The 16,017-nt window shown below is 41.6% G+C and overlaps 1 protein-coding gene across 6 annotated transcripts in view; it reads left to right on the plus strand.

The window, feature by feature from the left end:
* Positions 1–16,017, plus strand: part of AUTS2 (activator of transcription and developmental regulator AUTS2) — a 962,448-nt gene that overhangs the window by 929,925 nt on the left and 16,506 nt on the right. Inside the window, exons 7-15 of one of the 6 annotated variants that reach the window (XM_024204993.2) lie at positions 113–590; positions 2,113–2,366; positions 3,401–3,642; positions 4,091–4,135; positions 9,206–9,301; positions 10,574–10,645; positions 12,387–12,455; positions 13,017–13,046; positions 14,958–15,029. In XM_024204993.2, coding sequence (XP_024060761.1) covers positions 113–590; positions 2,113–2,366; positions 3,401–3,642; positions 4,091–4,135; positions 9,206–9,301; positions 10,574–10,645; positions 12,387–12,455; positions 13,017–13,046; positions 14,958–15,029 — 1,358 coding nt within the window. The remainder of the gene's footprint in view (positions 1–112; positions 591–2,112; positions 2,367–3,400; positions 3,643–4,090; positions 4,136–9,205; positions 9,302–10,573; positions 10,646–12,386; positions 12,456–13,016; positions 13,047–14,957; positions 15,030–16,017) is intronic. The other 5 variants (XM_024204995.2, XM_024204994.2, XM_024204997.2 and 2 more) reach the window with 5 other exon arrangements.

A 16,017-nucleotide genomic window follows, 5' to 3' on the forward strand; every position in this document is an offset into this window, starting at 1 on the left:
ATGACAAAACACTGAAACTGCCTAGAATGTAAGCGTTCCAACGGGTTCCCTTGTTTTTTCTCACTTCTGTGCACACGTAGCCATTTTGTGTTTCTTTCTCTCGGCGCTGCAGGTAAAGAATTGGGTGTCAGTACGCTAGCTGAAAATGACAACCAAGATGCTAGGGGGCCGGCTGTCCCGAAAATATCAGGCTTAGAAAGGAGTCAAGAGAAGAGCCAGGACAGCAACAAAGAACCAATACTCGAGCCTGTGGTGCCTAAAGACGCTTGTCCTCAGGTTTCTCAGCCTTTGGCCCAACATCTTTTGGAGCCACAGCCTGAAGCGCCTTCCCCAAGCCCGGTACTGGTTCAGCGTACGGAGGCTCCTGCCCAGCCGCCACAGTCTCAAGCCTCACAGCTGCTGCAAGGCCCAGAAGAAGCCCAGCGTCCGCCTGCACCTCAGCCTCAAGTACAACGTCCGCCCAGGCCACAGTCCCCTCTGCAGTCTGTCCATCAAAACCTGCCGCTGGTGCAGCCTCACCCTTCCTCACAGAGTCTCTCTCAGCCTTTGTCAGCGTATAACAGCAGCAGCTTAAGCCTCAACAGTTTAAGGTAGGTAAACTGTTATATACTATTGCACACAATAAAGGAAAGCCTATTAAAATGGGGCGAAGATGCCCAAATTGTTAGCTGAATATGCACATAGGAGGACATGATTTTCAGGGCTTGTCTGCCCGGGACACTTAGGAAAGGTCAGAGGAATTAACTAAAGGTGCATAGTTCAAGTACATTAAACCCCTGTGTGGATACTCATTCAGATGTAAAGCGGCCTTAGTTTGCTTTAGCTCAGCAGTTCTTTGCACCAGAACCCCCTTCTGAGAACAAAAATTACTACCTGACCCTCCCCCCCAGGACGGGGGACAAAAGCCTGAGCCCCGCCAGCCAGGGCTGAAGCCCTTGGGCGTTGGCTTCAGCCCCGGGCAGTGGGGCTCGGACGTCAGCTTCAAGTCTGGGCCCAGCAAGTCTAACGCCAGCCCCGGCGATCCTATTAAAACGGGGTTGTGACCCACTTTGGTTTGAGAACCACTGTTCGCTTAATCTTCTTTGCTGCATTGGGGTGAAGACCTTATGACAAAGGAGGAGCTGCTACACTGGCCCTGTATATTATCTTATGTACTTCTAAGACCCCAATTACTGTAGTTTCTGAGCACCTCACAGTCTTTAATGTACTTATCCTCACAACACCCCTGTGAGGTATTATCCCATTTTTACAGCTGGGGAACTGAGGCACTGTGAGGCTAAGTGATTTGTCCAGGTCTCACAGGAAATTTGTGGTGGAGCAGTGACTTGACCCTAGATCTCCCCAGTTCTAAGTTAGTACCCTAACCACTGGCTGCTCTGTGCTTTGAGTTGGGGGGTGGAATCTGACCCACAACTGCTCAAGATCTTGAGTTACTGGATCAGGCTGCTTTCCTTCAGAGTCCCATGCAGCAGAAGCGTGAATGATTATTACATGAAATAGTGAAAAGTAAAACACAAGCACTAGCTATTTTAAGACATTAAAAAAAGTCTTGTTGTAGTATGTTAAACTGGGAAAAACTGCAACCAGTACATACACAAATATTTATTGCTGCAGAATCTACCTTGATCTTTATATTGTGGGAGCAGAGAGGGAGTCATTAATTATACAATAAGCAGGTAGACATCACTGTTTTCTTCAGCCCGTCTCTCATCGTCTATGATCTTTCATTTTATTTAGTGATAACTGTTTTTATTAGTGTAAAGATCACTAATTTGAGCTTCAGTTACCTGAAACAATGGTTCAGAAGCATTCATGCACAAAGGAATTGACAATGAAGTAATAAATGTACACAGTTGATTGTTCCTTTGGGTGCCATTCATGTATTGTTCAAGGCTGATACCATTTAACTTTGGAACTCAGCCTCTTGCAACCTCAATTTCTCTGGCTAGAGAGTAGATTGGAAATAAAAGGGAATTTCAAAGTTACCGTTTGTTTAGCATGTTCCAAAAGTAACTTCTGGTGTGTGTGCGAGGAGGGGTTCAGGGCGTGATGAGGCTTTTCTTCTTTTCCTGCATTGCTTAATTATTCCCCCCGACCTCTTTTCATTAACAGCAGCAGCAGAAGCAGTACTCCAGCCAAGACTCAGGCCCCTCCCCCACACATATCCCACCACCCCTCCGCTTCACCGTTTCCCCTCTCTTTACCCAGCCACAGTCCATTGCACACCTTCACGCCCACCCTCCAACCTCCTGCTCACCCGCATCACCCCAATATGTTTGCCCCTCCTACGGCTTTGCCTCCTCCACCTCCATTGACTTCAGGGACACTGCAGGTTGCAGGACATCCAGCTGGTAGTACTTACTCAGGTAAGAGTTGGATATGTTATGGAAAAAAAAACATTTTTGTGGGACGACATACAAAACTAGCTCTTGGTTTTAAGTCAAATTATTTATTTTGACCAATAGAACAAGGGCTGGCTGTTTGACAGAGGATGTACCCACCAATGACATGCTCAGGGCTTTGTTAAAAATGGAAACTATCAGTTCAGCCTGTCCCAGTGATATTCCTTCCACCCTGGGAAAGAATATTTCTGGGAGGCTAAATTTTGGATGTTTCTTTTTTCTCACCATGGTAAAATCATGTTAGAGTGCATGTGCGCCAGCTCCCATTACATGAACCCTCTGGGCATCTGTCCTCGCTGCAGAGTTAACTTGAGTTATCTACATTTCAGTTACTTCACTCGAGTTAGCCTAGCGTGAGAGCAGCCACACTGCTATATAATATTTGAGGTGCTGTGTCCACACTGGTGCTGTTCTCACTCGAGTGTGGCACTAAGACTTCTGGGGGTGGATGCCATGATTCTTAGCACTGCGATAAGCGGAGCCACTCCATCAGTCCCTTCTCTGAGAACTTCTCCCCTTCCTGGAGCCATGGGAGGAATTGTGGGAAGGCACTGGAGGACTATCTTCACTTGAGTGACGTTAGCCCGCATACATATTACAGAGTGGTCATGTTAGCAGCTGACAAGTTAGGTTCAGTCAACTTTTAGCCTGTTTAGTCTTTCCAGTTGACATTAGTTAAAAACACCACAGCACTTGAGATAAGGACTTTTGTGTGTGGAGCTGTCCCGATTTAGAGACAACACTCAAGTTATAACTCGAGTTAACTTTGCAGTGAAGACCAACCCTGGGAGAAAGGGGAAATTGAATGGTTCTCTTGCCTCCAGTGCATTTTGGGAAGATCCAAGGAAGACCCTCATGTTTTGTGACACGGTAGTTGGAAGAAGATAGTATGCTCCTAATAAGGGAATCCTAAACTTAGTTTTGGCAGCCAAACCCAGCAACCACCAGGAAGGACTGCAGAAAAGCTCCTGAACTCACAGCTTTATTCTTTGTTTCAGAGCAAGATCTTCTTCGTCAGGAACTCAACACACGATTTTTGGCCTCCCAGAGTGCAGATCGTGGGGCCTCTCTGGGGCCACCGCCCTACCTGAGAACCGAGTTCCACCAGCATCAGCACCAGCACCAGCACACACACCAACATACACACCAGCATACCTTCACGCCTTTCCCCCACGCCATCCCGCCCACTGCCATCATGCCAACGCCAGCACCGCCCATGGTGCGTACCCCAGGCAGAAATGTGAGGATAAGTAGAGCACAACTCTATTCTTTATTACAAACTACAAAAATGTCAGCTTTCAGGGAAAGAAAATGCTGTTGGGCCAGATAACCTTTGCCAGAGGCAGAATGGCCTCCTTCCTCAAACGTGTATTGGTAACTAACAATAAGTACCAAATGGCAGCATTTAGGCTGATGAATTTAGGCTGTTGACCCAACATACTATAGCGCTTGGAACATGTGATGCTTCTCTGGTCCCTGTTCCTTTCCTCTATTGCATAAAGACGTCGTGTTACTCCGAAGGATGCAAAATCCAAAGCACAGTCTTATGCAAAACGTGCTTATTATGTTTTTGTTTATCTCTGTTGGTTGCTAAATAATAGAAAGGCAGTCTTTGATATTACCAACAGAAGCGAAGGTATGAACAACAAAATACAAAGTAACTAGTTTGTGCTTTGATCCCTTTGCAGTTTGACAAATACCCTACAAAAGTTGACCCCTTCTACCGTCACAGTGTGAGTTTTATTACTGTGTTTAAAAACTGACGTAATCGCTTTTCCATAGTGGGCTGGGCTTGCCACTCAATAACTAGCAGAATGTTCAGTCTGTTCTTAATCATCGCTCCAGGAATTATCATTATCGTTCTTGGTCACTTTAGCTTTGGCTTTTAAAGGCTTGCATTTGTGGTGCTTGTTTCTGATAAAGATGCAGTATCATCTTTTTTAATCAAAAGATCTTTTCCTTATAAACCATTTAAAGACCAACTTGATGTGAAGATGAGGCATAAGAGCTGAATGTGCCACATAAAACAGGACACACCAGTAATTTCATCACCGTTTTTCAGTTGTGTCATAAGCCATTAGACTAAATTTCTTCCTAAGAAATTTGTAATGAAATGACAAACTGTCATACATACCCTTCAGGGTTAGATAATCCAGTAGTTTTACTAATATATTATATTTCACTGTATAAAAACTGAATCCTTGTCTTTTGTGTGCTTCAGATTTCAAAAGTCATAACTGTTCCAGTGGGCTTGTTACATTTTGAAGGCTCTAGTTCATGACAGCAATGGGAATCTAGCACTGTGGTTAAGAGCTACAAAATAAAAACATTGTAATTTAATAACTGGTGTGTTATAAATCAAAAATATATTGTAAATCAATAGATTTCACTTAAGTTTCAAGCTTTTTGTTTTTACAGTTTGTATCATTGATTCATTTCCTGCTGAAACGTAGGTTGCTTTTCTCCATTGTCAGGAGCTTCATCATATTGGTAAAAGACAAGTACTTGATTGGCTATGGAGAGAATTTCTAACTCTCATAATGATATTTTGATTAGAGAATAAGTTACTGCATCAGTATTATTCAGAACTCTGCAAAGCACTTGGCTTTTTGTGTTGGTTTTGTTTAGAAGTGGAACTGGGCAAGAAAAAAGAGATGATAGTTCGATTTTTTTTTTTTGTTTTTGTTCATTTTACTCACTCTGGAATCTATTTAGGCCCAGATGCTGAAAAAAATTGACTCTCACGCCTAACTTCAAGCATGTGAATACTCCTCTTGGCCTTCAATAAGACTCATCTGCGTAATTTTAAGTCCATATATAGGTGTTTTGCAGGATCAAGGCCTTTGTATGAAATGTTAGGGCTCAATCCTGCAAACACGCATGCATGGGAGCAGTTTTACTCACATGAGTGAAATCACTCACATGCTTAAATGATTTGTTTAAAGCAGGACTCCACCCTTAGTCACTGGGTTTCACATCAGTTTATAAGATACGTTATCATCAATGCGGCATGTTGATTCAAGCAAGAATGCGGAACCGGAGAAATAGATAAACGTGCATTAGGCAAATAAAGCACAGAAGTCAATGGTGAATACAGGAAATCATTGAGTGAGTTATCATCTATATAAGCTTTTTCAAATTGACATTGGCAAGTTCTCTTATGAAAACTGTAGTTACTAGAAATCCTACCAAACTAGATCATGACATTTTCCTTCTAAATGTAACGGAGGGCATTGTGTTGTTATCTGCTAGCCTATGGGGCAAGATCCTTAGCTCGTGTAAATTGGTGGGTCTCTGTTGAAGTCAATGGAGCTGCACTAATTAACAGCCGCTGGAGATCTGGCCCGTCGTGTTCAACGATGTGTCAGTAATAGAATGTGACAGTAAAAAAGGTGTAAGATATTATTCTTTATTATTTATATTATCATAGAGCAGGGGTCGGCAACCTCTGGCACGCGGCTCGCCAGGGTAAGCACCCTGGCGGGCCGGGCCCGTTCGTTTACCTGCTGTGTCGGCAGGTTCGGCCGATCGTGGCTCCCACTGGCCGCGGTTCGCCGTCCTAGGCCAATGGGGGCAGCGGGAAGCGGCGCAGGCCGAGGGATGTGCTGGCTGCGGTCGGCCGAACCTGCCGACGCAGCAGGTAAACAAACTGGCCCGGCCCGCCAGGGTGCTTACCCTGGCGAGCCGCGTGCCAGAGGTTGCCGACACCTGTCATAGAGCCTAGGAGCCCCAGTCTTTGACCAGGATCCCATTGTGTTAGGTGCTGTACAAACAGAGAACACAAAAGATGGTCCCTGTCCCGAAGAGCTTACAGTCTAAGGCTATATTTACACTACAGACCTTACAGCGGTACCGCTGCAGCTGCGCCGCTGCAAGGTCTCACATGTAGCCAGTCTCTGCCGGCAGGAGAGAGCTCTCCTGCCAGCATAATGAAACCACCTCCAACAAGCGACAGTAGCTATGTCGGCAGGAGAGCATCTCCCACCGATATAGCGCTGTCCACCCCGGCAGTTTTGTCAGCGAACTTATGTCGGTCATGGAGGTGTTTTTTCACACCCTGGACCAACAAAAGTTTTACTGACAATAGTGCTAGTGTAGACATAGCTTAAGTAATCATGACCCTTTCTGATTGATGCTTTGTAAAGTCTATTAGATTTTGTTGCCTTAGGGGTAGTCCGATGTTTTGTCCCATATTGCCACTGGATTCATATCCTTATTTAAACTAAGGCCTAGTCTACAGTAGAAAAGGTGCTTGCTGGTGTATACTGGCAAACCTTACTAGTATAGATGAGGCTTATACTGGCAAAAGAGATCTAGCTTATACCTGTTCCCCAAGCAAAATAAGCTGTACCACAAAAGCACTTTTATGCTCATATAACTGCATCTACACTAGGGCTTTTGGCAGCCTGGAAATGTACTTTACCAGCAGAAGTGTCTAGTGTAGACCTGCCCTGAGAATTAGACTTATCTTGAGAAAATCTGGCAATTATCTTAAAGCCGAAAGAAGAATCAGTCACCATATAACCTAACACTGCAGGCCCGTTTTGGAGTTGAATCCAATCTGTCATAGATTTGAAAATACACGGGGAAGAAAGATGCATGTGGTCTAGAGCAGAGGCTCAAATCATTTGTTTCTCCTTTCTTGACCTCTTTGGTCACAGTATCTCTCTCTGTTTCAGGTCCTTAAAGCAATACCGTAAGAAATTATCCTTATGAATGGGTCAAGATCAGAGAAACAGCCGCTAGCCTTTGCATTATCATTGGAGTGTATTTCAGGGGAGCTGTAGTCCAATTTCACAAGTGGCCACTGAATTTTCTAATGAGGAAAGCTGAAGAGGAAAAGGGTGTGCAAATAGAGGATATTCAGGGGCAAAAGGAAACACTGAAGATGAAAAATAACTTCTAAAAGCTGACCTAGTTTGACTGATACAGAGATAATTGAGAAATATCATCTGTGTTTTATAATAATTCTGACCTTGAAGAAAGATCACATACATTTAATTGTAAAACTGTAAGGAAACCATTCCTTATTATTAGTCACATTCAATAATATATTAAATAATATGTCTCTCTCCACCTTTTGGAGTTAACACATTATATGGAGAATTAAATGCAGTAGCCACTAGCGTATTTCAAACATATTTTAGGCATTAAAAGTTACTGTAAAGGAGGACACGTGCCTAATAATGACTTCTCAAATGCCTTCAGTTCAATATTAGCTAATCCAGAAATGTTTTCTGCATCTTCGAAAGGAGCAGGTTCAAATAAAACAGAATTAAAAGCAGCAATGGGAATGTGCTATGAAAGGAGACTTCATACCATATTGTTTAGATAAGAAATCTTTGGGTACAGATACAATATTGAAATCATTTATCAGCTCTCAGTCACTATAATATGATTAACTGACCTTGTGAGAGAGGATAATGGAGGGAAAAGGGACTCAGGAAAAAAAAGTCTCACTTTATGTACATATGTATATTAAACGAAATAAATTGATCAAAACTTTGGAAACGTTTGGTTTACACGGGAATGTGGTTTACTTAGTGGGTGCCCATTCTTTTAATTAGTGGGTGCCCATGTCCAATCTTTTACTTTGCCCAATCCCACTTCTATTCAATCAGCCATTAACTCATGAAACACAGCATTTATTTTGATCTTAAAAGTAGCACATACGGAAGATTTATCTTAGAACAGCTCTGTTAGGAGGTAGATTTTTAACAGTCACACATGACACGTGTGCCCGCTAGCCTGGGTTTAAAGCACCACCAAATCTGGGTTAGAATTTTTCGCATGTGGACAGGAAAGTGGTTAGGAACAACACCCAGGTAAGATCCCAGGCTAACTCTTCAGTGAAGTCATACTCTTAGGTCACACTGTCAACCCCTGACTCCCACAGTAGGAAGCTGCCCAAGTAGTCCCATTGACTTCAGTGGAACTGATGATGTGAGGAGCTGCTCCTCGATATGAGTAAGGGATTCACAGTCTGACCACAAAGGCAGGATGAAATTTGAACAGTATGGTTGATTTGGTTTGTTTTCCAGTTTGCGCATGTGCACTGCACAGAAAAGTTTGTGTGACTGAGCTCGTTTAAAATAAGAAGGTACCTTGAGGCCAGCAGGGTATATTTCAGGCATATATTCCCTAGGGATTTGTGTGCCTCTGTGCTTCAGGGCTCTATCGCTATAGAAATTGATACTCTAAATTTAGACTTTTTTGCTGCCACAACTATTTGTTTAAATGATGGGTTTTGGCAAATCAGATTATCTCTATTCTAATATTAGATGTGACAGGATATCCTCTAAAACAGGCTAATGAAGTAAGAATTGTGTATATTCTCTGATTTCCTACAGATACTATTAAAATCTAAAGTACTAATTGAGTTTTAATGGAGTAAAATCTTAGAACTCATGAGGATTGGTTTTTTCAATTAAATAGTAATTTTCTATGAGTCTTATTTGGCTTAGCCGTCCTCCCTCCTTTTTGATATAGTTTAAAATCGGTGACTTCTAATCCAATTTAAAAATTAACAATTGCAAAAGATCCTCTTATATTATGATGTCCTAATCCAGAGACTAGCTTGCTGGCTGTTTGATTTGTAAACTACTTTTAAGTTCTAAAGTAAACATTCATGACATTTGTGAACATTTCATTGTCTGCTTTAACTAACATTGTTGCAGTGAGATCATGTCTTCAGTGCTTTTCAATTTTCTCAATATTATACAGGAATGCTTTCTTTCTTTCTGGAATTACTAGATTTGTATTTAGAAAATGTCCCCTTATGTTCTTTTATCTTTTGATTACAGCTGTTTCACTCCTATCCTCCAGCTGTATCAGGTATTCCTCCCATGATTCCTCCCACTGGTCCTTTTGGCTCACTGCAAGGAGCATTTCAACCTAAGGTAAAAATAAAAATGACCTGTGTATTCGTTTACATTTGGTTTAGGTTTAGGGTTTGGATCAGATTCAAATATCAGTTGCACTAATGTAATTCAGGAGTAATCCCACTGACGACAGCTGGGTAACTCTAGTTTTACGTTGGTGTAGCTGAAATGAGAAATAATTTAATGGAGTTCAGGTTTATACTGTGGTAACTGAGTTCAGAATCTAGCCAACTAATTTTCAAATATGACTGATTTGAAAATTGATGCAAGTTCATTTAATAAACAAGGTTTTTTAAAATTCATTTCTTGAATGTAGTGTTACCTGATAGTTCCACCATCGTCGAAAACCACGAACCTGGTTCTCCTCTTATTTATATCTGTTGTGAACCAATGTAATTCTTTTGGCTTTAATGAAGTCATCCTTAAGTAAGAAGAGAATCAGGCTCAATAGCCCTGTGGTCTTTGCTGGATCAGGGTGTAAATCTCTACAGAGAAGATTCTCTCTTTTTCTTAAATAGGCCGATCCAGCTTATTGATTGAATATGTAGATTGCAGTTCATTAGTGGAGTTCTTCATATGTATGGTAATCAGGCTGTTAACAACTCTGCTGCTTAATTAGTTGTACGGCAGCTCATTTCTATTCTTTTTGTGTTTTTAATGTGGGAAGTTACAATGCCTAGGGTGGTTCTTTTTCCAAAGTGATGCATTTTGTTATATTGGCTGAATATTTAAATCTAAACCATGGGAAAGGCTTTTTGTTTGTTTAAAGAGGCGTTGCCATTTTCTGATAGCTGTGTGTTAGTCAATCATTTTTAATGGTGTTTAAATCATTGTAACAACTAAAAAAATTACTGATAAACTGTGTATTGACAATGAAGTTAGAATCCTTAGTCTGTTTCAGTGTATTGATGTCACTGACAGCCATCAGTGGATTATTTCCAGGTGATAAAATTGATGAGCAATACAGTACAAGCTTGATGCTCCAAATACCACTGCGGACATTGTATAAGTCTGGCTAATCAAGTTTTGGACTATGGACTGAACTTTCAGTGTAACTATTGCTCTTGTATTACATGATTCTGTTTACCCTGTTTTGAATAATCAGAAGATCTCAGACAATGAAGTTTGGAAAATTGAGGCTGTATTATACATTTTACTAAACCATGATGTGTTCCTTCCCTTCCTTTTTAAAATGTCGACTTTATTCTTTAAGGAATATTAACTCTAAACAGGGAATGTTTACCCACTAATTTTGTCACAACTAATGATATTTTCTTGTAACATTTGTAGACTTCCAATCCTATTGATGTCGCAGCCAGACCAGGAACTGTCCCACATACCCTCCTGCAGAAAGACCCCAGGGTATGTTGGAAATGTTACGCCATTTTAGATGAGAATGTCACTAAAACTAATAATCCAGATAATTTAGGAATATGAGAGCCTCTCTCATAGATTGATAGAAATGTAGGGCAGGAAGGGACATTAGAGGTCATCCAGGCCATCCCCGGTGCTGAGGTAGGACCCGTCCGGTAGCTAGAAGAGCATCTTAAGTTAGGTCTACACTTACAGCAGCTTGTAGAGTACAGGCACTGCACACCCACCTAGGAGGGGTATAAATAGCAGAGTAGACGGTGACGTGTGGCTTAGGCAAGTAGAATAGAGTGCACTCCACGTTTGAACCCTATGGTATATACCATACATTGCTCTTTACATAACCAAGCAGTGCCTTCCACCTTAACACTGCTGTTTTTGGCAGCATAGTGTCCCACAGCCTTCCTGCTGCTGTAGCCTTTCCCTGCTGCAGTGAAAGGCTCTGGTAGCGGGGAGAGGCTCTGGCAGCAGGGAGGCAGCTGGGAAAGGATCAAGCTCCCTGCTGCCGGAGCCTTTCCCTGCTTCTTCCACCTACTGGAGCCTTTCACTGCCTTGTGCAGCTACACACTGCAGTGATAAGCGCGGGCGCAGCTTGCCTTTCACAACAGCTTATAGCTACATGCAAAGTGCCTATACTCTGCACACTGCCATAAGTGTAGACAATGCTTAATCCTGCACAATTAAAGTCAATGGGAATTTTACCCTTAACATCAATGGGTGGATGATCAGGCTCATAACAACTTAAAGGAACGGCCTTTAATCATTAGCACAAAGCATATACCATGCAATGGAAAAGCCCTTTCCTGTAACAGCCTCCCAACCTCAGGAGTAAAAGGATAAACACCAAATCTATTGTAAGGTTTATAAACATCCACAAGTTTTTTGCTGATAGGCTGTAATTGTTTTTAATGCTGGATTATGACATGTATTCCCATATTTACTGTAGTATTGATTAAGCTGATGAAATATTGATGCTCTTGGTTGATCGTTTGGCGCTCTTGGATTTCTAAGTCCAAATGGTACAATTTATTTATTTATTTTAGTCTTGACTGTTCAGCTGTCAGCATTTTTCCATTTTACAGGCAAATGAATCCTGGTGATGAATGTCCATAGGCAGGCTAGGAATTTATATTCATCTATTAATTGTTGTTTACAATGAGTGACATCATCCTGTCAGTTTTTAAACAGAATTCCCCATTTGAAAGCAATGAAAAAAATCCACTCTGCTATCGATGGCCCAGCTTTTATGTCTTGTAAGGCTATTTGCAGGTGTTGAATTATGAGTTTTATGCTGGGTCCCAACTCAACTGGTGTTGCACTTTGGCTTTGTACCAAAAGAAATTGTGCATTTTTGTTTCTGTGCATTCATCTAGTTGAAAAGACAATGAGAGCTTCTTCCATTAAGTCATTTAGCTGTATACTTCCTTTCAACTTGTAGCCTAGTTTTGATTGTTCCAAGATAATATATTATGCTATCACTGCTTCCTACAAAGCATCCTCTTATATCTGTAAACCTCCCTTCCCTTTTATCACTGCATTTCAAGAGGGACATCCAAACATATCAGAAATAACTAATGAATTGATTTTATATTTTCATTGCTAATTATTGAAGCTAGTCAAAATATAAATAGCTGAAGCATGAGCAAAGGAGGATGACAGAAAATATCTGGCCAAAAACAAACAAACAAAAAATGCTTTTTGTGTAAACATTCTTTATCCACATTTGTTCCAGTGTGAAAATCCCTCTTTTAAGTCAAAGCTGATCCGTTGCAGAGAAACCATCGACAACCGGTCAATGCCAGTCTGTATTGTCTATTCGAATTTTATAAGTAGAGCACCAAGTGCCCTTTTTTAAAACCAGAGTCACTGAACGGACACAGTTGCTGGTTTGTGGTGGCACTTTCAAAGTGCCATTCCAGCCAGTTCCAACCCAATCCTTTCCAGCAGGTCTGCAGAAAGGTGGCCAAGACCCCTTCCCAATCTTCTCCCGAGTTAGCCACTTTAGAAATATATGAACAGAAATTTGCCCAAAGGCCATAGCCATGTTTTTCTCCAGATTAACAACATTTCCATTTTTATAGTGTTAAATCAACAAATTAATAATAGTGCCGGAGGGCAGAACGCTCTTTATGAGACTTGTTTAGTTGCTTGTCAACACTTATGTACAACAGTCACGGGGGAGGGGGAAGGAGATTGGCTCTAATACCGAGGCAAAGGACTAATTATTCTCCAAAAGGACTTCATTTGAAAGTAAAATGATAACATTTTAATTTCATCTCCTAATGAAGCAATACCAATTTGTTAATTAGAGCAATTGTTTGAGTGACAGGCATGTAACCAAGTTGTCATTTTTTCTTCACAGTTGACAGATCCGTTCAGGCCCATGTTGAGGGTAAGACACTTTCTTCTGATACACTCCTCCCAGTGGATTAAAATGCAGACTAATTATGAAGGAGTGCCCTGTTATATCTGGAACATTTGTGGCATGTTTGTTAAATAGCGTGGTAGGTCCCTCTATACCTGTATCTTGTGGTCGCTCAAGTGGAATATGCATGGTTTTGAAGTTATTGTTTGTGCTTCTTACACAACCCACTAACACAATGAATTCTGGAGGTTACATATGATGATCTTTCTTTCTTTCTGGCTCACAAGGTTTACTGAGCCAAATCCTGCAGTACTAGCCAGGCAAAACTCTGTTTTTGTTTTGCCTGGGAAAAGACTGCTGTATTTAGCCTTTTATTATCTATTTTGCCATATCAGTGTTGTTCAGTGCTGTACCAAACTTGAACTGAGACAAGGGTCCTACCCCAAGAAGCTTACAGTTAAATTTAGACAGACAATCCAGTTCAGACTTGGAAAGCCAGGAATTAAAAGGTCATCTCAAAGCAGTACGGATGCCTTTTTAATTTTTCTAAGTTTCTTTGGAAGTCTAACTTTTTGAAAATATGGAGAATAGAACTCAGTATATTCACTAGCAGAGCCAGACTCGATGGATGTGCAGAAGTTGGGGTGTTTTTTTTTGCTTTTGTTTTGTTTTGTTTTTTAGTAATTGCTTGCTCTATAAAAACTCTAAAAAAGAAAAACACCTAGAAACAGAAAATAGAGCTGTTTGCCATGTTATGCTGCCTCTGAAGTCCAGGCTTGTAAGAATACTACCAGGTTGTACAGCCTTTAAGCCACAGGTGGCTTGAAGAATTCCCCTCATTCCTGTGACCATTTTTAAATCTGAACAGATGTTAGATGTGGAGTATATACGCTTAATTAACAGTGTTTGGGAAGGAATATCCTAGATGTTTCCCTTTAAGAAATGACTTCCTGAACTCTTAGCAAACAAACAGATAGCACTAGCAGGTGTTTTACAGCGTGTGTTTCAGTAATAAACACAGGTAATAAAATATGAAATACAGGTAAGAGGACAGATTCTGAGGGTGAGGTTAAGCAGGGTTTCACCCACACAACAAGGGTGAGTTGACTGGCCTACCAACTTCTTCAACATATCCCGCAGCTAAAAGTAAATTATGGAAGGACTTGAAGGCAAAGTTGACCAAGTTATAGTGGGGAGTCAGGCTAATTTTAAGCACTGGGCTGATTTAAAAAAAAGTGATTTTTTTTCAGCTCTTTGTTGATGAAGCTAGTGTTTTAGAATCGTTACACTGGATGTACAGTTGTGAAGTGCGCTACTTATGCAAAATAACTGATGTGGATTAGCATATACCGCATCATTGATTTCAGCTGAGGTAAGCCATGTTCTCAGCCACCTGAGTAGCACTAGCTGGCATCAGAAGAGCTGATAAAATCAAGGATAGATTTTTGGCTTTTTGAGACGGTGATGACCCATAGTGTTTCTGGAAGGACAGATAAAGCCCTAACCCAGGGGCAGAATCTCTGCCCCACTTTGCTCCCGTGGTGGTGCAAAGGAAGCAGAGACGACCTGCAATGCTTTTTATCTGCCATTGTCCTGGTGTGAGAGATTCCCCAGTGGGCCTCACACTGGCAAAGCCGACTCCTGTGCCTCCTTCCTAATGCAGGGGACAGGAGTTGGGAGGGAATGGCTGGCTATCTCCAACAGGAGATAGTCGCCGAATCAGGGAGCCAAAACCAGCTCCCTCACGGCCCCTCCTCTCTGGATGCAGCAGAGGAGTGGCCCTCAGTGTTTCTCCTGATTTGTGACCAACTTTTAGGAGGTCCTTATTACAAGCTTAAGAAGACCGTTTAATCAATGAAGCTTGTAAACTATAACCACAGAAAAGTGTCACGTGTCTCTGATGGTTCTTGATTTCATGTCACTTCTTTGTTTCTCCAGAAACCTGGAAAGTGGTGTGCTATGCACGTTCATATCGCCTGGCAGATATACCATCACCAACAAAAAGTCAAGGTCAGTCCTTTTGGCAGTCACGCCTCTGTGGGGAGCTGCTCAGTGCAAATCTGTGGTGGAAGGAATTCACCACTCATCATGAGCTCTGCTCTACCATCATTGAAACGACATTGTGGAGCACAGAAACATTTTAGTCTCCTAGTTCTGTTTCACGTTGAAGGCTTAATTGTCCTGTAAGATCCTAGACACAATCACTCAGGAAATGCCTGTGTCATTAGTGGCCAGGGACATTAGAACATAAACTTTCAGTGCCAACTGGTGATTGGGAAGAGCTAAATGGAGGACATATATGAACTGTGAGATTTGTTCTCTTTATAGACCAGGAAGTGAAAATACAGCGGTTGAGATTTTTAAAAGCAGTCTGGGGCGTCAAGATACATATCTTCTGTTGATTTTAATGGTGTTCCTGGGTATAAGAAGGCACAAGGAGCTTCCCTCTGCTCCCTTCCACATGCTGTCTAATATATCTGCCCCAGCTTTAATTATTGTATGGCTGTGGCACTGAAAGAGCACAACCAGGTTGGGGCCCCATTATGCTAAGTGTTGTAGAAACATAAAATAACTAGAGTTAGAGTTAATTGTAATTCATATTATAATGGTATTTTGATTGTCCAGTGGCTTTGTGAGTGTGTGATTTTGTTTTGTTTTTTCCTTTTAGGATATTTCCATTATATTTTTCAGTAAAAACCCCAAATAATTCCTGAACCTCTGAGCTAATTAATAGTCAGTAAGCCACAGGGATTCTCTGCGGGGAATACTTTCAATTTCAGATGAGTCAGTTAGCTGTGAAAAGCAACAGAGAGTCCTGTGGCACCTTTAAGACTAACAGATGTATTGGAGCATAAGCTTTCGTGGGTGAATGCCCACTTCGTCAGATGCATTTCGTGGGCATTCACCCACGAAAGCTTATGCTCCAATACATCTGTTAATCTTAAAGGTGCCACAGGCAGGGCCGGCTCCAGCATTTCTGCCGCCCCAAGCAAAAAAA

Source organism: Terrapene carolina, unplaced genomic scaffold, assembly GCF_002925995.2.
Source record: "Terrapene carolina triunguis isolate 2854851 unplaced genomic scaffold, T_m_triunguis-2.0 Scaffold231, whole genome shotgun sequence".
Lineage (NCBI taxonomy): Eukaryota > Metazoa > Chordata > Testudines > Emydidae > Terrapene > Terrapene triunguis.